At 49.8% G+C, this 23,582-nt stretch overlaps 1 protein-coding gene across 1 annotated transcript; it reads right to left on the reverse strand.

The window, feature by feature from the left end:
• Positions 1-714: 714 nt before the first annotated feature.
• Positions 715-3,973, reverse strand: DMRTA2 (DMRT like family A2). Its single transcript, XM_060233314.1, has 2 exons — positions 3,450-3,973; positions 715-1,787 (listed from the first exon to the last, which is right to left on the reverse strand). Exons 1-2 carry the CDS (start codon positions 3,931-3,933, stop codon positions 715-717), a joined length of 1,557 nt encoding a protein of 518 aa, XP_060089297.1. The 5' UTR covers positions 3,934-3,973.
• Between the last annotated feature and the right edge of the window lie 19,609 nt (positions 3,974-23,582).

Genomic DNA, 23,582 nt, shown 5'->3' on the forward strand with positions numbered 1-23,582 from the left:
CATGCTTTATGGGCATAAGTAAAAAAGATTGATAATTTTAACAATGAAAGTGCGCCTTTACCTTCTTTTTAAAAATATATTCTAATCACCTAGAGATTTATCAAGCAATCTCACGTTTGTCTACTCTTTGTTCCAACCCATGAGCGGAAACGAAATCTTAATAAGGTAGGAAGGAGCTTGAACGCAAGAGCGCCGGGCTAGGGACAGGTTGCAGAGTGCAGTGGAAGAAACTGTCCGTAATTCCATTCTGCATGTATCAGAAAATTTAATGCGCTCTTTAAATCACTCCCCGCTTGCTAAATGTCAATTAAACGGACGCATTTTTTAAACGGTTGCGTCGTGAATCGGACCGCCAAAACCGCTCTTGCGTCCTAAATGTAAAGTATGGAAGTAACCTCACTGACTTACTTTCAGTTGAATTTATTTGCAAGTAATGCGTTCGGCCTATGAGTGTAAATTATATTTAACAATTACTGCGATCTCTGTGAAAAACAACTCTCAGTTAGACGGGTGTAACTCAGTCGTAACCCCAAGACAGGCCCCCCGTTTCTTCTAGTGGTTGCCAAGACGGGAGCAAAATCGGCCCATCCCCCCGTCATGTCCTCTGTCTTTACAGACGGCTGGCTATGTAGGGATACTTCGTCCGCATCTGCCGCACATGGCCAGTTCGTGTGGGAGTCCTGCTGCTGCTGCTGCTGCCTGGGCCTGGGCCGCCTACTGCTTCTCCGGGGCGCTGCTGACCAGAGGCCCGTAGAGCCCGCTGGGGTAGGCCTGCTCCTTGTGCGCGCTGGCGGCGGCGGCGGCGGCGGCGGCTGCAGCGGCGGCGGCGGCGGCGGCGGACCTGTCGCGCATGAGGTCGCTGAAGGCGTACTCCATGGGCGGCCGGAAGCCCAGCGTGGGCATGAGCCCGGCGGTGGAGTAGGGCGTCATGAAGGCCAGGCCCCTGCTGTGCGCCGCCGCCGCCGAGTAGGCCAGGCGCAGCGGGCTCAGGCCGAGGTGCGTGCCCAGCGGGTAAGCGCTGGCCTCGGCCGCCGCGGCCGCCCCAAAGTGGGTGGCGTTGGGCTGCAGAGGCGAGAAGGCCGAGCGGCTGCCGAGCGCGCCGATGGCGGGCGTCATGGCGCCGGCCAGCAGGGGGCGATGGTGCGAGGCGGCGCCGGCGGGCGAAGACTGCAGGCTGCCCAGAGTCCCCGGCGCGTCCCCCGCCGCCCGCGACCAGCTCTCGTCGCTCGCCTTGTCCGCCCCGCCCGAGGCAGCGGCCAGAGCCTGGCCTGGGCTGCCGGCGCCTCCTCGGTGGTGGTTGTTGAGGATCTGCTCGATGGCCTGCACCACGTCCCCGCCGCACCCGGCCAGCACCAGCTCCAGCACGCTGCGCTTGTGCGCGGGAAAGACGCGCGTTAGGATGTCCAGTGGCGTCCGCTGCTGTCGGCTGCCCCCTGCAGCCATTACTGCGGCGGCCAGGCTGGGCGACTGGGCGCCGCTCTCTTCCCGCTCCACCTCCGAGCAGCCGGAATCCGAGCCCAGAGGGCTGATGGAGCCCGGGCTCTCCTCCTCGCCGCCGCCGCCGCCGCCGCCGTCTTTGGCGCCTTTGGAGGCGGGCGAGCTGAGGGAGGACTCGCCGTCGCCGTTCTCCGAGCCCGAGGCGCAGCTGTGGCGCGGGGGCTCTGGCGACGAGGTGCCTGGCCCGCCATCCGCCCCATCCGGCGACAAGGGCTTGGCCTGTTGCGGAGTCACGGCCCGGTTGGGAAGCAGCGTCTTGGGGAAGAGGTCGAATTTCTGCAGCTTGGAGTCTGCCGGGGGAGAAAACAGAAAGAGAGAGCCGGGTGAGCCCCAAGAGTGCCTGCTCAGTGGCCACAGCTGCCAACCGGGAGGAGAGCCTGAAAAAATCTCCGCCTGGACGGAACTGTGCTTGCACCCCGGCGGAAATTTTTTCAGGAGCGCCCCCAGAGCGCAAGAGCCAAACTGGTCTCACTGCGTCCCACAAGGCAGTTCAAGATAAAAATGCATAGGTTCGGTGTCCACTAGGTCAGCGCCTTTCCTGCTAAAACAGGGATCTAGTGGCACCTTACAGACTGACAAATCGTGTTCCAGCGTGAACTGGTATTCACAGACTAACATGCCTACCCCCCATCTTCCTTTATGTCGCTCGGAGAGCAGTTGGGAGTAGGTCTTTTCAATAGGCTAATTCCAAAGAAAGCGGTCTAGGATGGCACTGTGAAAGCAAACAAACCATCCTATTTAAGGGACTTGCTCCCTATCTGGGACCATCTGCCAGTCTTTCTTCATCTCCCCCTTCCCATTCAAACTGGGCCACCATTATTTCGGTGGCAAGCCCGGCACCTTCACCCCTTTGCGGCCAGCCCTTCCACCTCGTCACTCGAAGCAAGGCTCAGTCAGTAGAGGGCGGCATTTTCTCGCGTCTGGGTTTCTAACTCAAGCCCTGGTCGCAAACGACCTCCAGAAATTAAGCCCAAATCCTGGAAAAACCCGGCTGACGCCAGAGCTCATTTTCAGAGGTCTCACTCTATTGCTGCAGCCCTAAAACACTTACCTGGAAGCGGAGGGGAATCTGAGTAGACAGATTCAAGATTGTGATGGGAAAGTCCTCCGAAGAACTACAATTTACACTTTATCAGAGGGAAGTTTAAACTAATTCCCACGAGGCATTAGGCATTAAAACCTGGCATTAATTCATACCTAAAGAAGGAAGGGAATTAGAAAACGTGTATTTAGAATGTATTGGGGAACACATGCGGGAAGGAATTAGTTTACTGATGAGAGATTTACAGAGTATCTAAAAAGGCGTTTGGCTGGCTGGTGTCTCAGAGTTGGTTAACATAGGCTTGGATTTCAATCGAGAGCAGATAAAGCAGCCCAATAGCCGATCCCAACAGTACTGGGGGAATATGGCCCTTTCAAATCAGTGGGACTTTCAACAAGTAAATTGAAGGTTCTTGAATTAATAGAACGAACATTTTGATTGAGCAGGGAATTGGGGAGGTAGCCAAAGGGAGAATGGATGGAGACAATGTGTGGAAGAAGTACTGGCTCTAGACAGGCTGATATACCATGGATGCGGGAGGGAGAGAAAATGGTAGAGAGGGGGCTATCCACCAAGGGTGTAGGGGTTGATAGATCCTTACTGGCTAGCTAACTGGATGCACAGATTCAAGTGGGTGAGATTAATCCCTGCCTGCCATCTTGGGCGTTCACCTGGAAGTAAACTCCGTTATCTAACTTCCCCTGAAACCGATGTGCGCATTTCAGAGAATGTTAGACACCTTGAAGTCCCGCAGAAATCCATGGGATCCTAAACCTGTTTACTAGGAAGTAAGCCCCACGGAGTGGCCTGTCTCCCCCCCCCCCCCAGTATGGGCGGGCATGACTTGTACCAATTGTCTCCGGCGTGCAGCCAAAGGTGAGAACAACAGGGGATGCGCTTGCTGCCTCACCTGAGCCCCCCGCGCCTCCGTCTGTGGTGCACACCGAGCCGAAGACCTCATAGGCAGGCCGGGGCGGGATGATGCCGTTGGCGGCGGCCAGAGCCAGCCCCTCCGCAGTGCCATAGAGCAGCTGCAGCTCGCGGGCTTCGTTCTCCTCCTGCGCCTGCTGCCGGCGCAACGCCACTTGGGCGGCCATGACGCGCTGGCGCTCGGCGATGAGTGTGCACTTGGCGCACAGGCAGTCTTTCCAGCGGCAGTAGCGCTTGTGGCCCTTGAGCGCCGACACCACGCCGTGGTTGCGGCAGCGAGCGCACTTGGGCGTGCGGGGGTACTTCTCGGCCGCTCGCAGGAGCAACGGCGGCGCCCGCAGCAGACTCCCGGCCACACTCACCGGCAGGCTGGCCGCTGCGGCCGCCGCGGCTGCAGCCACCGAACTGGGAGGCACCGAAGGCGGCGCCGAGGGCACATTGGGCATCTCAGACCTCAGCTCCATCCTAGCAGGGAGGGAGAGGCCAGGTCAAGGAAGGCCAAGGTTCTACTCAAGTGCCAAAGCTCCCGAAAAGATCTCAAACGGCAGGAATGCTCCCTAACTCTGTGCTAACACGCCCACTGGGTGCTGTATAAACCTCTGGAGATCTGCAAACAGCCTAAAACAAGCCCTTCGACAGCGACTCTAAACTGGCCTTTTCCCTAAGCCCAAATCTCAAACTTTTCAGTCTTCCCTTCCCCCGGGACCTTCCGCCCTTCCCTACCAAGGGAACTATGCTTCAATTTTCAAAACTCAAGAACAAACCAGAGGAGGAAATGGGGTCTTCGTCACTGCCTCACTTAAAACCCCGCAAGCCCCGACTCCGAGCCTTTGAAGTAACACACGGCCCATTCCATCTCTTCTCCTCGGCTCGACAAAACGCAACTGGATCTTGTCCCCCAGTTCTCTTCCGACGGTTTCTTTTCTATCAGCAAGCTCCTAATAATCTGAAGACAGAATCCACTACAACGCTGCAACAACAATAGCCGGAGAGCTACTTGCCCCTCCAACAATCAGCTGCGACTTGCTGTACAGGAGACAGCTGCACCCAATCGCCTGCCAATGTTACAAAACACTGTCCCTCCTGAAGCGAACACAAGCCCCTGGAGACATAACAAAATCCGCGTCCAGTCCAACGAGATCTCGGTTCCGCCCTCGCCGCAGCACCTCGGCCCAAAGCAACGGCCAGAGGGAGACACAGCAAACCCCCCGAACGCCGCAACTTCGATGCTCCTGAGTTGCAACAACTTTAGACTTCCCTGACAGGCACCAGCCAGCGTCTCTCAGCCTCCCTCTGTCATTTCTTGCTCGCTGTCTCTCCCTTCCTTCAAATCAAAACCCCACCGACCAGTTAGCAAAGGCGCCTTCCTGTAAGCAACGGAGCCCAGTGCGGTCCCCCCCCCTGCCCTCAGCCCCAACTTTGGATGTGTGACACTAAAGAGGGCGAGAGTTGCCAAGAGATAGAAATCTTCGCCGAGCCGCCCGCGAGCGCTTGCTCTATTGTTGCTCCTTACGTTTCCATTAGACAACATTTGACAACAATGTGGCGCCTGCTATTGGCCAGGGGAGGAAAGCTGTTCTCTGATTGGCCGGTCGGTTATCTACAGTGTCCACCCGAAGCTTCTTTTAAATAAACTGTTTTAAGAAAAGGGAGGGTAGAGGGGTCCAAGGGGGGAGGGTTGCATGGGGGGAGGGAACTCCGACAAATAGTTTCCATTTCTCTCTGTTTGTGTGTGTGAGTGCGTGTGTGCGAAAAATGTCTCGGATATCTCGTTGCCTGGTAGATAGTTATATCCACTTAAAACAGTAGTTGCTTTGCCAATTGATTGAGCGGTTTACACTTCAGATTTTCAAGGGTGTCACTTGCCAAAGATGGGGAGGGGGAAGCAGAAGGAATATTATGGAAAGGTGACGATTCCATTGTTTGTCCTTCTGACGCTTATATTTTAGAGTAAAAACTAACATTTGTTTTCTCTTACTTGTTCTACATCTGCAGGTTCATTTTTCCATCCCAACGGTTGTTGCGAGAGATGGTATCTGAGAGGTACGAATTTTGTTTTTTATGGTTGAAAAGCAAGGAGCGGCAGAGTTAGGTGCTTCATTTCCCCCCCCCCCTCTCTCTCAGATTCAATTATTAGTTGTTTGTTTAGCTAAAAATCAATCAAGATTATTTCTGGGTTTCCATTGGGACAATTAAAACGGTGAATCGATTCGTGAGCAATTAAGGTTGCTATCACTAGATTCATTCCCATTTTCTGTATTGTTTTGTTTTCGGTTACCATTCACCTAAGCTACACTGACTGACGTCACACTCCTTGGGACCTACTGGCTTTTGAAGAGGTAACAGATTACTATTCAAAGATAGGTACTTGGAAGTAACTTGCTGAGAACGCAACTCAAGTAAATTGATATGCGTAGTTCACGACCTGAGTTCGATCCCAGCGGAAGCTGGTTCAGGTAACAGGCTCGAGGTTGACTCAGCCTTCCATCCTTCCGAGGTCGGTAAAATGAGTACCCAGCTTGCTGGGGGGAAAGTGCAGACGACTGGGGAAGGCAATAGCAAACCACCCGGTAAAAACGTCTGCCATGAAAACGTTGTGAAAGCAACGCTACCCCGGAGTCGGAAACGACTGGTGCTTGCACAGGGGACTACCTTTACCTTTTTAGGATACTAGAGGCTAGGTCTTTTTTCTTCACACCCCAAAGGATGGTTTGGTATTAATAGCAGTATGTTTCATTATCCCGATTGGTCTCCCCCTCCTTTTGCTGGTTTCATGTTCTCACCAGTGAATGGCACCCACTACAATAGGCACAGTCTGTTTTCTGCTGCTCTGCCGAAAAACGGATCTTACCAGAGGTTGGGGGGGGGGGAGGGGGGCGTATTCAGGATGACATTTTAGCACCAAGTGCGGAAAGTTCAGCGGGTGAGCAACCTGCATATCGTGGGCTTTGGGAGTCTTGTTTTCAGGCCCTTTTTGTTCCCAAATCAAAGCGGGAAGTGTCTCGACTGGCGGTGGGGTGGGTGGGGGGGTGTTGTTGTTGTTTGCGGGAGGGGGGAATTACATGGACATCTCCTCCCCATCCTTTTCTCACAGAATCCCCAATTCCTCTCCGTGGAATGGAAATAAGGCCCAGAGACTTTTATTTCCTTTCTTTCTTTTTTAGAATACAGTTTATTTCTTTCAGAAAATAGCATATTACAGTAAAATCTCTTCTCTTGGATTTTATGAAGAATAATTTTGACGGCTAAAGGCTCGGTGTGGAAACCCTTCTCCGTAAAACCCCGTGGGTTGTTCGTTTGAACCACTCCGCACTTTCGTGCAAGAAAGACTCTCACTCGCGGGAAGGGAAAAGGGGCCCTTCAGAAAGATTTCCCCGCTTCCGGAGGCATTACAGGGTGACTGCACGCCCCGCTCCCCGCGGAAAGTTTCCTCGACTGTAGTCGCTCCCTTTCTGGGCAGCAATGGCGCCTGCTTGGCCTCGGGGTCTCGCGGATCAAACGGGGCGGGAGGGAGGGGCCCTCTCGAGCCCTTTGCCCGCGATCTCTCTCTGCCGCTGGCTAAGTGCGGAGGTGACCGACTCCCCCACCCCCTCGGGCACACGCGCGCACACCCTCTCGCTTCCCCTGCCCTTGAGGCTGGTTTCTGGTATGTGCCTCCCACCTCTCCCGGCGCCCTGCCTGCCGGCACCTCCAAAGTGGGGGCTGCCCTTTCTTTCCCGTGTCCCCTCCCCTTCAGTCCCTGGCCGGCCTGAGGTCGCTTCTCAGTTGACGCCCTCAGCTTGGGGGGGGGGGGGAGAAAAGCAACGTCCTGGTGCCCAGTGACCTCGTTCCCCAGTGGCCGCAAGCCTTCCCTTCGGAATGGGTTTCGGGGATCTTTTACTAACAGTAGACGAAGGTAGTCTCAATGGGAACTCCATAATTGCCCTGTGAACCTTGTGAGGAACAATATCGTCTCCTGCGAAAGACTTTAAGATATTCCATGTCTCTCTGTAAACTTTTGCCCCTCGAACCTATGTCGCAAAGACAAGGAATGAATTTAGAGGAAAATAATAGCTACGAAGTAGGGATGATGATGATTAAAAGTGAATGATACCATCTATATTATATGCTTGAGACTACCTTTACTGCATTTCTTTCTTCTGAAAATTCATTACTAACTGTATAGAGAAAATAGCTTGATAAACGATAGCTGTACACTTTGCATAAAGCAACATATAATAATGCAGGAAATTACTAGGACATATACTAAAATAGTATGTCATCGATATTTACAGTAACGTAAAATCTTATTTATTATGAGATCTAATGAGTAAGAAATGAAACGTGTAAGAAAAGTTTGCGTGCGTTTCTCCACTTAATCAATAGCAAAACTGCCGCTGATAGTGTAGTGGTGCTGATGCGCACATGACATCGTGTGAAGAAATGCATTTTGAGTACTTCAGTCTTAAATATATTTGTCAGGAAATAAATCTCACTTCTTTAAATCGATCTGGTTTCTACGTAAGCTTTGGAGATCCCCATCCTAGAGGTCTCCCTCGGTGCGATACACAACAAACAGCTGGAGAGTTTGATAGTGAAGCCTCTTTAAACCTAAGAATCGGCTTTGAGAATCGTGCGTGTGTTTGTGTGTGGGTGCGCCTGTGGGTGTGAGCTTAATCGCTTATAAATATGTATAGACAAACACTAAAAATTGTATAGGGCCCGATTTTATTTTCAGGCAATGAAAACAATGAATAAAACTCAAATTGGGTTTTCGGGTTGGTGCATTATTGCATAGAGTGTATATTTTGCAGAACTGTATTCATAATCCAATTCTACAGATTCTCTAAATTAGTGGTAGTAGTCATCAGTGTGCATTACGTGTTTCAAAAGAAAGGTCCCTGCCGTAAGTAATGTGTAACTTTGAAAATAGCCTAAATATTTTGAACCTATGCTGTTAAGAACGAGCAAAAAGCAGCGTTTTTACACGGCAACCCTCAGCGCCTCTCTGTGAATGATGCAAAAAAGCAAACAAAACTTTGATTGAAATGCAGAGTAGTTTCCCAGCAGCGAACAGGTTTGGGATGGGGGCGGAGGGGGCCCAGAAGGGCTGAGTGAACCCCCGAAGCAGAGCAGAAAGGCGCGGCTCAAGGCATTGTGTGCCGCCGGCGTTCTTGGTGCCCCCACTGGCGCGCCTGTACCTGCTGGCGGCGGGGCTAGGATTAGGAGCTAACCCAAGGGCGTCCCGCGCCTGTTTCTCGGGAAAGGACTCGCTCGTGAACTCCCTTCGCAAGAAACAAAGGCATCCCAATCGCCAGGAAGAGCGCCTGTAATAAAGAAAACTCCTTTCTCTCTCCGCTTTTGCCTCCGTCTGCAGTTTCTTGGACTGGGGTGTTTCTCCAGCTGTGCCACATCCGCTGTTTATGACAGCTAACTGTGATTGTTGTTGTTTTTTAAGAGAACCTACAAGCCAACAGTCTGCGTCCTCACTTTGATATTGGGGTGGAGTAAATCACTCGCCCGGGGGACTCTTTCTCTGCTTTTGATAGGAAAGCGTCTCCGCCTCCCCCTTCCTTCTCCCTATGCATCAAGATCGTGGAGACACAGCCAAGGTTTTCATACAAACCAGCGGTTTCTCCCCACACAAAGAGAAGGAATAATTGGCACTTCTCAGCGAATGCAAACTTGCCGTTGCTCCAGCGAGGACTGTCCCTTGTCTTGGCCAGTCACACTCCAAACCAAAATCCAGATTTACTTGTAATTGTCTCTGATCTCGAGGACGTTTATTTCCACCGAAGTAGGAGTCACACTCCACTTAATCCGGAGCGTTTGCGGCCAATTTATGGCAACAAATTCAGTCCGGTTTAAATGGTTTGTGGATTTCATTGTAGAGACAGGGTTATCTTTCATTTTAGGCGATCGTGAGCCTCTCTCCACCGTACTAATCAGATTCGTTTCCGAAGCGGGATCGAATTCTTTCTGCAATCCGAAAATCTCCAGTCCGAAAGTTTATGACTGGCGTCGTTACCGAATGTGCAAATTGAAGCAGGCAGAGAAATGCTTTGGTTGAGCTCCCACCAAGAGCTACGGACTCTGCTTTGGGGGATGGGGCTGCGGTCGGGGCTTTCATTTCTTTGCCTCCTTGCCCGACACATAGACGTCTAACAGGACGGTTTTCACAGTGCCCCACAAAAGGAATGAGAATGGATTACCTGGCGGAGGGGAGCTCTTTGTGTTCAAGGTCAGCTCTCCCCACACAGACAGAGTGTGCCAAGGGGTCCGTTATTGCTGCTTTCTAATTTATTCGCTGTTTCCTTCCAGTTCCGGGGCACGCTGCTCGAGGCCCGCTCCTCTACCTGGTCGTTCTAGCAAAAGCAACAGTAGCGGAGCTGGGGCGACAAGCTGCCGTCTCACTTTCTGGTCACCCTGGGGATGCCGAGCTCTCGGCTCCCCTGCGGGGTAACAGTCAGGACTGGCCCTTTTAGCCTAACGGATCGGGAGCTAATTGAACGGAACAAGCAGTGCGGAAGCGCCCCGGACGATCGAGGCAGGCCAAGCAGGGGGCACCAGATACGCGGCGGGGGGCTGGGAAAATCTCTCTAGATGAGCGAGAAGTTCTGCAGATTGTCCCGGTTTATTTTATTTTTGGAAAAAATCCCGTCGAACTCCCATTTTGGAGTCCAACACAAGAATATTCATTGTCGCGACGACTGAAAATGAACGACGATAATGGTGACAATAGTTAACTATTAATAATAGTAGTACGGGACTATTATTTATCAGAGCTAATTATATTAACAGCATTATATTTTCTGCGCATTGCCCAAAGGTTTCTGGGCTCCTGTACACAATTGTAGCTCACAGAAAAGTTTCAAGAAAGTTATGGAGCGGGGGGTTCCAGTAGTTATTGATTTTCGTTAATCTGATGGATTCGTCCCTCCACTCTCCCTACTGCGGGGTACTACTGCGGGACCAAATCTTTTTCGACGCAAGTTCTGTTTATTTCATTGACACTTGCGTGCCAGTTGGTTGTCTTTGGGAGAAGGTTGCTGCAAAGCTCAGGAGCGGGATCCGGGTGCCCCCCCCTTATTTGATTAGGCCAATGATGACGCCATCCGTCCATTTTATGAAAGCATAAAACTTTTATACGATCGAATTTTCTTGTCAGCACTATCAAATACTCCTCCTTTAAGGGAAAAAAAAGAAACCATGTATAAATAAGAGTAAAAAGCCGGGATTCATTATTTATTCAAATGATTTCAAAAGTGCCAATTAGTATTTTGGCCAGAGTTTCCGATCGTGGAATCAAGCTCTTATCTGAAAGAACAAAATCTTAATTAAAAGATTATTTCTACAGTCTAACAGCAGAGGCGGGGAATGGGCCATGTCGTCTGTGGGCTGGGCGGGGGGGGGGGGGGAGGTTGGGAGCTTTCCCTAGAAATATAGTTTTCGCTTGGTGTGTGTTTATCCGGCTCCTCAGGCAGGAGGCACTTTGCAAGTGCTTGCAATAATGGTTAGTGATCTTTAAGGTTTCAATTGTTCGAGGGGGTTTTGCCACTGACTTTTTCATTATTTACCTACTGAATCAAAGTAAGCAAATCCCATCTGTTTTCCCTCCTGCTATCAGCTTCACTTTTAATTATCCGCCCAGCAGCCTAATAGAGATGATATTAAACTAAATCTTTTTGACATTAAAAGTAATTATCCCCAAACCAATATTGCAAGAATGAAAATTACCCTATCCCCCTCCCTCGCATCTTTCTCCTAAACAAAAAACATTATGTGTTTTTTAAAAACACCTTCAAGCGCTTGTTACCTGGAGGTTCAGCTAATCTAACCGAGACAAGAATGGAAACATTGCTAATTTTAATTTTCGATTTTGTGAAGCCCGCGTGGGAGCCCCCAATGCTGCAGCCCAAATCGCGGCGGGGGGGGGGGGGCTAGGGGTGTGTGCTTTGCCAGCGCTTCGCTGTAGGCACGTGGCAGGCCCAGCCGTAAAGGTGAGCCGCGGCCCATTCCAGTTTCCTCCTGTCAGCTATTCCCTCTTTCCGCCGGTTGTGCGCATATCCAGTGGACACGCGAGTCTAAAAACTGAGTTGGTTTTCGCAAAACGCCTTCCAGAAAAGTCGCGTTGGATCTGATCTGGATTGACTCCAGCGGGATGGCTCGGTTAATCTGTTGCAGCAAAATTAAGCAGAAGCCCAGGGGCACTTGGCGTTGAAGCCCAACGCCATTTATTCCGGCGTTCGCTGCAGTGAAGCGGCGCTCGCCTCCTCGGCTGCCTCAAGCGTCTGTGGAGGCAAATGGATGGACACCTCGTGGCTATGATGAAGTGAGCTCCGATTCAGGAAAACATCTGCTAGTGTGAATTATGTTCGTCTTTAAAGTATCATTGAACATTTAAGGCGCCGGGTTTAAATAGTCCAATTAGAATTTACATCCAAGCAGTAACTGGAATAGGCTCACTGTCCCTTTACAACTTCCAACCAGCCCTAAATACTTAAGCCGACGTTGCACCTCTATTTACTCACTTAATTTGCTTCATTTATACCTGTCTTTCTCCCTAATGGGGACTCCTTGCCTCCATTTTATCCTCACAGGGCTGCTGAGTGTGCAGGCCAGGCTGAGTGTGTATGACTGGCCGGAGGTCACCTGGCAAGCTTCGCCGGGCGCGGGGCGGAGTTGAACTCATTGCTCTCCGGTCCTATTTGCGAGACCCCAATTCCAGCCGTGGCTTGCTTAGGCTTGGGGGAGGGGGAATCACCCTGGGTTTCCCTGAACCACAGGTTGTGAATGATACGCTGAGGTCCTTTCAGGACGCCGCAAGCCTCAAAAGCATAATGGGCTCTCCTAAAATAAGAACATAAGAAAAGCCATGTTGGATCAGGCCAATAGCCCATCCAGTCCAACACTCTGTGTCACAAAGTGGCCAATATATATATATATACACACACACATGCACACACATATATATACACACTGTGGCTAATAGCCACCGATGGACCTCTGCTCCATATTTTTATCTAACCCCCTCTTGAAGCTGGCTATGCTTGCAGCCGCCGCCACCTCCTGTGGCAGTGAATTCCGCATGTTAATCACCCTTTGGATGAAGAAGTCAAGACAAAAGCGTCAACCTCTTTCGAATCCTTTTTTTTTTTTTTTTGAAGGGGTGTCCTTGACACTAAGGGGGTCTCTGTTTGGTGAACCGAAGAAGGATGGGGGGGGGGTGGAACTCCATCTCAGATGCAGAGCTCTGTTTCAGGCTTGAGAGGGAATCCTCCGACCGAGGGCTTTCTTTTTTCGCCCTGCTATCCGGAGCCAGAAAGCAGAGGCCCCGCGGGCCCTGAAGGTTCTCTTGTCCCGCGGAGACTGACGATGGGTGAGCTCCGCCAGTCAAGTCTTCGGGAGTGTGGCCTGTCAGACGTTGCTGGAGGGCTCTGGCTGGCAACATGCAAAGGCACAGCGACAGCCCTTGACTCATCAGAGGCTGGCCGGGCTCACGGCCGTGGTGGGCAGACGTCTCCCTCCCCTCCCGTCTCGTCCCGCAGGTGTCTTCTTGAGGTAGCCCCTTTTAAAAGCTGCCTGAGCCCAGAGCCATCCACTCTTGCCGCAGCGAATACGGCATGCGAAAAATTAACTTTATTCTGCCTATCCTGATTTGATTCGTTTCCCCTTTTCCTCATAGGCTTCCCAACCTCTTGCCCTTTGGAAGACCGGAACTGGAGCACCACAGTCCAAATGCAGCCTGAACAGTCCTCCTCTTCTTCCTGATTCTTAGCAGGGGGGTTATTTACTGCTTACTGAACTGGCATTTTTATTGAGACACACAATCTCAATATCTGTTTCTTGGAAAATCCCAGCAGTTCAGTTCCGCGTGTATCTGTGTGGGTCTGGGAGGTTTTGCCCCAATAAAGCTCATCCTGTTTGTCATTTTGATGCCTCGTTTGGAAAGATCGTTTTAGATCTCTTCACAATCTACAATCCCGAATAACTTGATGTTATCGACACACTGTGGCTATTTCATCCCTGCATCCCAATCCTTGATGGATGTTATGGAACCAGTCCTCCTCCCCGCCCCCCAAGGGCCCTGTGGATCCCTCCTCTCTTTCTTTCCTGCTCTGCAGCCACTTCTCGCCTTCTGGCTTCTGCGGGAGCTGCATCTGAAGAAGGCAGCAGTGAGCGACTGGCGAAAGTTCAGACACCGCCACAGATGCTGTTAGTCTCCCAGGTGCTCCGCCTGGGCTCTTGCTCTTCTTGGCTCCTGTGGGGGCAGCGAGGGGGGCGAGGCGGGAGGAGGAGGCCTGCTTTCCCCCTTGCAAGTGGATCCGAGCCTGCTCCCCGGCGTCTCAAGGGCGGTGCTTCTTGTTTGTTCTCTCAGGGTCCGACTCCTACACCTTTCTTTTTTGTAACTTCTGTTCTACAGTCCTCGGGACTCTCGTCCCGAAAAAAGCGCTTCCAGTGAGACGGAGGGGGGGGGGGCGGGGGGCGTTAGACGGAAAGCGGCGCCACCCGAGGACCGCTGTCAGTTGCGATTCTGGCGAGCCTGGCCAAGGGTCAAGCGCCCAAGTGCTGCTTTCCTGGCATCGCAAGGTCTGCTTGGCCACCGGCCAGGAACTGTGTGCAATAGATGCGCGCGGGGGGGGGGGGGGTCCCTCAGAGGCTCTCGCAGCCCAGCCCCCGGGAGCTTGGGGGGCTCCATGTACCCGGCAGCAGCGCGCCGCTCTCAAGTCCTTCCGAGGCCTCTCTGTGGGCGCGGGGCCGCAGTGAGAGCGGAAGCGCTGAGGGCCTTTGGGAACGGCGGCGGCGGCGGCGGCGGCTCAAGGGGCAGCGGAGGCTTTGGCGTGCCGGGTGGCCCAGGCTTCCGACTTTCGCTCCTTCTGCTCTCCCTCCGCCCGGCTGGGCTATTCTCCTCCTGGTCTCCCTTGAAGACCCGCTAAACCGAGCTCATTTTTAATTGCATGTTTCAATTTTGCTAATTATCGAGGGGGCTAATTAAAAGTGACTACGGAACAGTTTTCCTTCACCTGGCTTTTTCTTGCACCTTCACCCCCCCCCCCCCCCATCTAGAGGCTGAGGAGAGCTGAGCCTGCACCTCCCCCCCTCCGGGTGGGGGCTGGGTGAGTGCTTTTTGCAGCACTTCTTTCCACGCTCTCGGCAGGGCCCCCGTCCGGTTGCAGCAGCCGAGCAGCTCGCGTCCTCCTCGGAGCGGGGACTAGGGTGGTAGGAAGCCACCGGACTCCTGCGCTGCTTCCTCCTCCCGCAGGGCTGGCAGATCACGGCGAGGCGGAGAAGCGGCTCCGATTCTCGGTGCCAAGAGGGTGCCCGGGCAGCGTCTTCCGCCCACTCCGCCCCATCCCCGGGCCTTTGCCTGCCCAGGCTCCCAGGGGGAGTCTTCTCCCTCCCCCGCCTCCAGCCTTTCATGTATTTGCGGCAGAGGTAGTGGAGGGGGGAGGGGGGACTCCGGCCAGATAAAAAGCTGGAGCAGAAACGGCCGCGGGGGGAATTCCTGAAAACAGGGATTCCGGAGTGGGGGCTGCTGGAGTTGCAGGGAATCGTTGATTCTTCCACACCTGAGCGTGTTCTGCAAAAGAGGCGCAGTGCTGCGACCCCATCTGTCGCTCTCACCCTAGGAACTCCCTACATTTTCTGTCCCTTTCAGTTCCCGAGCTCTTTATTAAATAGTCACTGACTCTTATTTCCCACCTGCAGAGCTCCTAAGCATTACCTCTTCTTTGCTGGGGGGGGGGGGGCTTTCTCCCGATAAAGGACATTCTCATGTTCCCCTCTCAACAGCAAGAGGCTGGTTAAATCACCAGCTGCTCCTCACCCTGTCCCAGAAAACCTCAAGGGACCCACATTTGCACACACCCACCACTTTTCACTGTATGTATCTCCACACAAGGAAGTTTAGGGTACCGGCAGGTAGAGTACTGGTAAGCGGGTTTTTAAAGGCACTGCTTCTCTTCATGTTAACCGGCTCTGCCAATTGCCAGGTTTGAGCTGATCCACTTTTCTTGCTTTAGCTCTTTCCCAGTAAACCTGATAGTATCCCTTACCGGGCTGAAAACTACATGGCTGTAATAAGTTCATCTCGCTTATTTGTTTGTTACATTATTATTAAGTGCCACAGGTTTCAAGATTTGGGAACTTATTTGCAATGCACCTCCAAAATCAAGAGGAGAACACAGATTGCTTCCAACAATGCCATCATCACCCAATGCCCATCCATAGATGACACAGCAAACAAATTAATAAATTAGCTGCACCAGTTAATTGCTGCCACCCCTTCTCTCTGTGCTATCTTTCAAATATAAGCTCTCAGCTCATCAGTGAGATGGAGCAAAAATGGATGTAGACTGAAATGCAACAGGTGAGTAGGGTGTCATCCATCTACCACTGAAATCTGTAGTAAGACTCACCTTGCTTGTAATTGCCCTGAATTGCACCCAGAGCTAATTTCATTTCATGTCCTGGGAAACCAGGCTTTTACAATCAGAAGGCCCCAGGCCTTTTCTGTGCCACCACCCTAATGTGCTGCCATTATCAAGCCCCACCTGCCACTGCGGGTTTAGAATGCCCTTCCCCCTTTGCTCCCCAAATCCCTCTTCAGCCATTACAGTCTCTGGGCTCCCTTGTCTTTTCTGGAGGCAAATTTAGTAAATATTAAAAGATCCCCCTTTAAACAAACAGGCTCACCTTTAAATACAAGTGTTCCTATAGAATAAGGTCCTGCGTGCTAATTGAGGGATCACCAGGGAGGCAGGGGCAAGGAAAGGGTCTGAGCAGCATTCCCACAGCTATTGTATGGATTTTTAGGCTCTTAAAGAACCGTTCCTTTTCTCTCTCTTTTTATTTCCCAGACCCTCAGGCCTGGATTAAAGTGACAGACAATTTTCCCTTCGCACCTTATTGATGCTTAAATGCACTTTGAGGTAATGTGAATAGGGTGGAGTGGGGAGGAGGGGAGGGGAGAGAAAGCTCTGTGAGAACACAAAAAAGTGTGTGTGTTTGAGAGAACTACAAAGCTATCCACACTTGAAGGTGGAATAGAAGCAACAGTTTGGGTACAAAGTATTACAGCAAAGGCTGGGAATTGGCTGTGGGCTTCATTGCCCTCTGATTCTCCCTTTTACTTGGCTAAGGCCTCAGATGCATCCCAAGCAGCCTCTGTAAGGGTATGAAAAGAATGGCTTTCAAGGACCAGGCCCATCAAGCCAAGTTTTCTACCTGAAATGGGGGCTGGGCCCATGGTCACTGTACGAACTTCTAACTTTACTTCAAGGTAAAATCTGAAGTGCCAAAACAATATCTAGGAACAGAAATATCATGTGACTTGAATAGTGGCAGTGGTAAAGGAGGAAGATAAAGGCATGTTTTGCATGTACAAGAAGCCCACTCTTAAATCCTAATATAGAAAACTGGGAAGGCCTGAGGTTTGCAAGTTTTAATAAAAGATTTTACCTTGTGTTCTTTATTTTGTATGACACCCTACAACATGCATACAAGGAGGGTATGAACTGGGATTATACAAGCACATTCTTTTCTTGCTGTTTCAGATTAAAGTACATACTATCAAAGATTTCAGGTTTTCACGGCTGGTAACATCATTAGGGTTTGTAGAATCTTTCGGGATCAAGTGCCATGTTCTACTGGAGAAAGTTTTCCTTCCAGACGTTTCGTTCTCAGCTGCGGAGAACATCCTCAGTGGCGTTGCAGCCGGAGCAGGCGCTCAGACCTTCTTGGCTGCTGTGCATTGAGTGGGGCCAGGGCTGCTGGAGAGCTGCTATTTGTAGGCTGGAGGGGGTGTGATGAAAGGGCAATTGGTTTGTGGATGTGCCCATTGTTTGGTGGGGCTTCCTGGAAGGTTAGTGATAAGGAAACTGGCTGTTGAATGTGACCATTGTTCCATGTTAATTGCTGGGAGGGTTGGAAGGGGTTTGAAGATAAGGAAGATGGTTGTTGACTGTGCTGATTGTTCTGTGGAATTTGCTGGTTGTTCTGAGACTTTCTGCAATTTATAGTCTGTAGGGTGTTTTGCAGAGCTGGGTACCAAGATTGGTGGATGAAAATGCCTTCTTCCTTTCTGTTAAAATTGTGCTGGTGTTTGTAAAGCTCAATAGCTTCTCTGTTCAGGCGGGTATGATAATGTGAGATGGTAGAAAGGACTTCAGTTCTTTCAAAGTGGATGACATGGTCTCCTTCTTGAAGTGCATATTCAGCTACAGCTGATTTTTCTGGCTGAAACAAGCGACAGTGTCTCTTGTGTTCGGTGAGACGGGTGTTGATACTGCGTTGGGTAGTGCCAATGTAGACTGCACCACAGGAGCAGGGTATTTTGTAGACTCCAGGGGTTGAAAGTGGATCTCTCATATCTTTGGCCGAGCGCAGCATGTGGCGGATCTGTTGTGTGGGCTTGAAAACTGTGTCAACATTATGGCGTTTGAGAATTTTGCCAATGCGGTCGGTGACAGATTTTATGTAGGGCAGGAAAGCTGTACCCACATTTGTGTGTGGCTCGGGATTTGGTGTGGATGGTCTCCTGGGATGGAGGGCTCTTCTAATTTCTTGTTGGGAGTATCCATTGGCCTGCAGTGACTGTTTGAGCTGGTGTAGTTCCTGTTGGAGTTGGCTTGGTTCACAGATGCGTGATGCACGGTGAATGAGGGTTTTTACAACTGTACGTTTTTGGCGAGGATGATGATTGGAATTCTTATTTAGATAGCGATCGGTGTGTGTGGGTTTCCTGAATACAGTGTGGCCGAGTTTTCCGTCATCTTTCCTGGTAATGAGAACGTCAAGAAAGGCAAGTTGACCATTGTTTTCTTTCTCCACAGTGAACTGGATACGAGGATGGACTGACTTCAGATGAAGGAGAAAGTTATTCAAAGCAGCCTCACCATGACTCCAGATGGCAAAAACATCATCCACATATCGGAGCCAGCAACGTGGTTTTAGGAGGGCAGATCTTAGTGCTGTATCTTCGAAGGTTTCCATGTAAAAGTTAGTGATGACAGGGCTAAGGGGGCTTCCCATGGCAACTCCATCGATCTGTTCATAAAAGTTATTGTTCCATTGGAAATAGGTAGTGGTGAGCACGTGGTGGAATAGGGCAGTGATGTCATCAGGAAAGATGTGTTGTAGTTGAACAAGGGTTTCTTTGAGAGGAACCATGGTGAACAACGAGACGACATCGAAGCTTACTAAAAGATCGCTGGGTTGGAGTTTTAGGGGTTTGATTTTTTCCAAAAAATGTGATGAGTCCCTAATGTAAGATGTGGTGTTGCCCACAAGGGGTTGAAGAAGGCCGGTCAAGTGTTTGGCTATGGCGTAGGTAGGTGAGCCGATGGCGTTGACTATCGGTCGAAGATCTGCCCTCCTAAAACCACATTGCTGGCTCCGATATGTGGATGATGGTTTTGCCATCTGGAGTCATGGTGAGGCTGCTTTGAATAACTTTCTCCTTCATCTGAATTCAGTCCATCCTCGTATCCAGTTCACCGTGGAGAAAGAAAACAATGGTCAACTTGCCTTTCTTGACGTTCTCATTACCAGGAAAGATGACGGAAAACTCGGCCACACTGTATTCAGGAAACCCACACACACCGATCGCTATCTAAATAAGAATTCCAATCATCATCCTCGCCAAAAATGTACAGTTGTAAAAACCCTCATTCACCATGCATCACGCATCTGTGAACCAAGCCAACTCCAACAGGAACTACACCAGCTCAAACAGTCACTGCAGGCCAATGGATACTCCCAACAAGAAATTAGAAGAGCCCTCCATCCCAGGAGACCATCCACACCAAATCCCAAGCCACACACAAATGTGGGTACAGCTTTCCTGCCCTACATAAAATCTGTCACCGACCGCATTGGCAAAATTCTCAAACGCCATAATGTTGACACAGTTTTCAAGCCCACACAACAGATCCGCCACATGCTGCGCTCGGCCAAAGATATGAGAGATCCACTTTCAACCCCTGGAGTCTACAAAATACCCTGCTCCTGTGGTGCAGTCTACATTGGCACTACCCAACGCAGTATCAACACCCGTCTCACCGAACACAAGAGACACTGTCGCTTGTTTCAGCCAGAAAAATCAGCTGTAGCTGAATATGCACTTCAAGAAGGAGACCATGTCATCCACTTTGAAAGAACTGAAGTCCTTTCTACCATCTCACATTATCATACCCGCCTGAACAGAGAAGCTATTGAGCTTTACAAACACCAGCACAATTTTAACAGAAAGGAAGAAGGCATTTTCATCCACCAATCTTGATACCCAGCTCTGCAAAACACCCTACAGACTATAAATTGCAGAAAGTCTCAGAACAACCAGCAAATTCCACAGAACAATCAGCACAGTCAACAACCATCTTCCTTATCTTCAAACCCCTTCCAACCCTCCCAGCAATTAACACGGAACAATGGTCACATTCAACAGCCAGTTTCCTTATCACTAACCTTCCAGGAAGCCCCACCAAACAATGGGCACATCCACAAACCAATTGCCCTTTCATCACACCCCCTCCAGCCTACAAATAGCAGCTCTCCAGCAGCCCTGGCCCCACTCAATGCACAGCAGCCAAGAAGGTCTGAGCGCCTGCTCCGGCTGCAACGCCACTGAGGATGTTCTCCGCAGCTGAGAACGAAACGTCTGGAAGGAAAACTTTCTCCAGTAGAACATGGCACTTGATCCCGAAAGATTCTACACACCCTAAAAGTACATACTGATCAGATTTGGTTCTGGACTGCAGGGTAAGGAAAAGGGAATGAAGCCTCTACATGAGCTATTTTCATGATCTGAAATGACCCTCAGGAGTTACTGTTCACGCCATGGAGAAAACATGAAGGAGCCTGCATCAGTAGTGGTGTTGCTAGAGTTTTTGCATATTTTATGTTGGCATGGGAAGTGCTCATCAATGGACAGTAGAAACAGGGCATTCAGTACATTGACTTGTCAATAAGTATGCATATTGACCAAGCAATGTAAATAAATCATACTGATAATTTCATATTCACTTCACCACTTATTTGATGCATTAAAGAGCAGGAGAAAGCTGCTTGCACTGTCTGCCATCACCAAGTTCTGCAAAGTTCTGGATGCTTGTTATATCTTTTGTCAATGCAAACAAGAACAAGAAGAATTACTTTTCCAGTGGCAGTGCACCCTTTTTCTGCTCTTGATATTCCTTCCCAGTGTGGCACCCATTATGCATTCTGTGACCAGGGCTGACTCCAGAGTTTCTGTTACCCAAGGCCCCCCCAGGGTGAGCACAGTGGCAGCAGACAGCACGACACCGAGCGCCTCCAAATGCCTGCACCACTGCACTGTGCCTGCTCAGCCTTCCCGCTTGGAAGTAGAGACCTGGGAAAGCTGAGCAGGGTCAGTGAGGCATGCGCTCAGAGATGCTTGGAGCCATTGCCAGATTAAACCCCTTAGGTAGACAAAATCTCAGGGGCCCCTCGCAAATTATATCAGAGTTGAATCGCCCATCCCACTGCCTACAGCCCCCACTGCAGCCTTCAGGCACCTTCTCAAAAACCCCTTTGACAAAGCTGCAGGGAAGAGGCAGGGAGCGGCAAACTTGGTGATGATGCCAGCAGCGGCCTCACCTGACAAGTCGGGCAAAGAGTGGCTCATTTGCTGGCTGTGCATACAGGCTGGGAGGGCTGCAAGCAGGGAGAAAATGGGGGGGAGAGCCGGCCTCGGGCCCTTAAAGACATGAGGGCCCATAGGCCAGTGCCTACTTGGCCTAATTGTTAATCCAGCCTGGCTCCAAGCACTTTTGAATACACACAACAACCTGCTGCATTTAGAAAATACATTCCAAGGCTAAGTGAGCTGGCATTATCTAGCTCTGATTAAACCCTGGATGCTCGTCCCAGGAACACTGATAGGTGTACATATGTAACATGCTAATTTTCTGTATTAGATAATATTGCCAAATCAGGAAGTTTAAGCCAGGATACAGTTCATGCTCTGTCACCAGAGGGAAGCATGTTCTGAAACAATATTGTGAAAAATCAGATAAATATCAAAATAGATATTTGAAACACGTGACAGCTGGCATACCAAGGAAATCAAAATAATCCAGTCTTCCCATGTGGGGTGAAACTGGGCAATGCTTCCAGCTCATAAATGCAGGTAGGTAATCGTGTGGCAAATAAAGCAGGAAACCGAGGGAAACGTTTGGGAAAGGCTCATTAGTAGAGCTCTTGCCCATGCCTAATGATGGCAGTCCCTTTGAAATGATATTTTATATCACCCTCCCCCTTCTCCTTAACTTCAAACATATGTTTTGTTTTTTAAAAGGATTTGCTGGATTCTCCTTTTTTTGTTTTTGCTTGTTTTGTTTTGTTTCAGGTAAAAACCCAGTCATTAAAATTCAGCCCCCGTCTCTTGCATCTGCTTCATCTTTGCCAGATGAATTGGAGGGCTAGAGAAAAGCAAATGCATTCAGATCACAGATGGGATGCAGGTTTTTGGAAGATATTTGAGAAACACCATTGTCCCAAATAAAAACTCTGGCCTTTGCTTCACAAGGGGGGCAGCTTTAAGCCTTCCAAGTTCTATGGCCCTTGTTGTTTAAACTTCCAAGGTCTTGCACAATGGCCTGCCATCTAAATGTCACAATCATTCTAATTCCAAATGTGTATCTCCTGTTATTTTTTTTTAAAGACGGGGCAGCAAATTGGAGGAAGCAAAAAGCAAAGTCATATATGAGATTTCCTCTTCATTGCCAGTTTATTGGCCTTTGTAAACAGGAACTGAGATCCCAGGATCCCAAGACAAAGCAGATCAGAGGCCCATGGTGGATTATCTTAATGGGCATCCATAGCATAACAGAAACATACACAACAATCAAAAAGGAATTGATCATGTGCAGAATGCATTCCCCTAACAGTTTGTGAATGCCTCTGTCTGGCTGGGAGCTTTCAGGCTGGAGTCTTGGCATTTAATTTGTTTTAGAAACTGACCATTAGTTACTGCGACAGGTTTACACATGTTTCATGAGACTTCTCATGGGTGTAGTAGACTTGGGAACATTCACATCTTCAAAACCGAAAGAGTCAGATGAGCTCTATCTCCATCCTAAATGGGCTCTTTGATATTGAGGCACAACAGGTCTAGGACTACAACAGAGAATCCATCAATTGTTTAATGGGCAGGGGGTGGGAACCTGGTTGAATTATGAATAATTAGCTGATATCCCAATGGGAGCTGGGTAGATGGCCCAAGCAGCTGAATGCTGAAGGGCAACTTTGAATACCATTGGACCATTGAAATACCACTGGAATTCTGAGCTCCAGGCAGTGTGATGTTCATTATATTCTATCATGGGTGGGAGGGGAGGGCTTTAGCATTAACTGTCTGAGGTTTTAGTTTCCAGCATCTCTAGTTAAATGATCTCATGTAACTGGGCTGAGAACAACTTTGCCTGAGAGCCTGAAGAGGTGCAAGACGGACTGATGTCTGAAACAGTATAAAGCTGCTTCATATGTGTCCCCATACTTACTGTTGTATTTACATGTGATCACTTTTCACAGGAAGGGTATTAGCTCTGTATATCTATGTGTATAAGTGAGAGGCGGTGTGGGGGGGGGGGGGCACACACTTTAAAAAAAATACCCAAACATTCCCAAGTCAGGTTCACTCACTATCTGATCCTCAGAATTTCCGTCTGTTCCTAGACATGAACATCTAGGTTTTCTACTGTACAAGCTGAGCTTTTAAGAACCTCATTCTTACAGCAGAGACATGAGAGAAAGGAAAAGATACATCCACCTCTTAAATGGTGAAGCCTTGTGTGCTCCTGGGGATTACTTACAACAGTTTAACTGCTCACCCTTACAAACCAAGCAGTGCTGCTGATTTTAAAAAAGAGAGAGTGAATATCACCCCCCCGCCAAAAAAAGCTTGCAGATTCCTATTATATTTGAACTATTTCTTCCTATTTCAATGACAATTACAATATCACCATTGCAAAAGTAATACGCTATAATTATGGAGCAGCCATGCCAGTCTAATACAATTTCATTCTAAAATGCGGAACATAGTTATGTTCTAAGGAAATGTGATGTTCTTCAACAAGAACTCACTTTAAGTAGCCTAATCTCTGCAACTCTA

This window comes from Heteronotia binoei, chromosome 2, assembly GCF_032191835.1.
Source record: "Heteronotia binoei isolate CCM8104 ecotype False Entrance Well chromosome 2, APGP_CSIRO_Hbin_v1, whole genome shotgun sequence".
In the NCBI taxonomy this organism is placed as follows: Eukaryota; Metazoa; Chordata; class Lepidosauria; order Squamata; family Gekkonidae; genus Heteronotia; species Heteronotia binoei.

Excerpts from the sequence above, each read along its gene's own strand:
- DMRTA2 (XM_060233314.1), bottom strand. The coding sequence starts at position 3,933 with ATGGAGCTGAGGTCTGAGATGCCCAATGTGCCCTCGGCGCCGCCTTCG. Across the intron at positions 1,788-3,449 it reads CGGAGGCGCGGGGGGCTCAG|ACTCCAAGCTGCAGAAATTC; the intron begins GTGAGGCAGCAA and ends CTCCCCCGGCAG.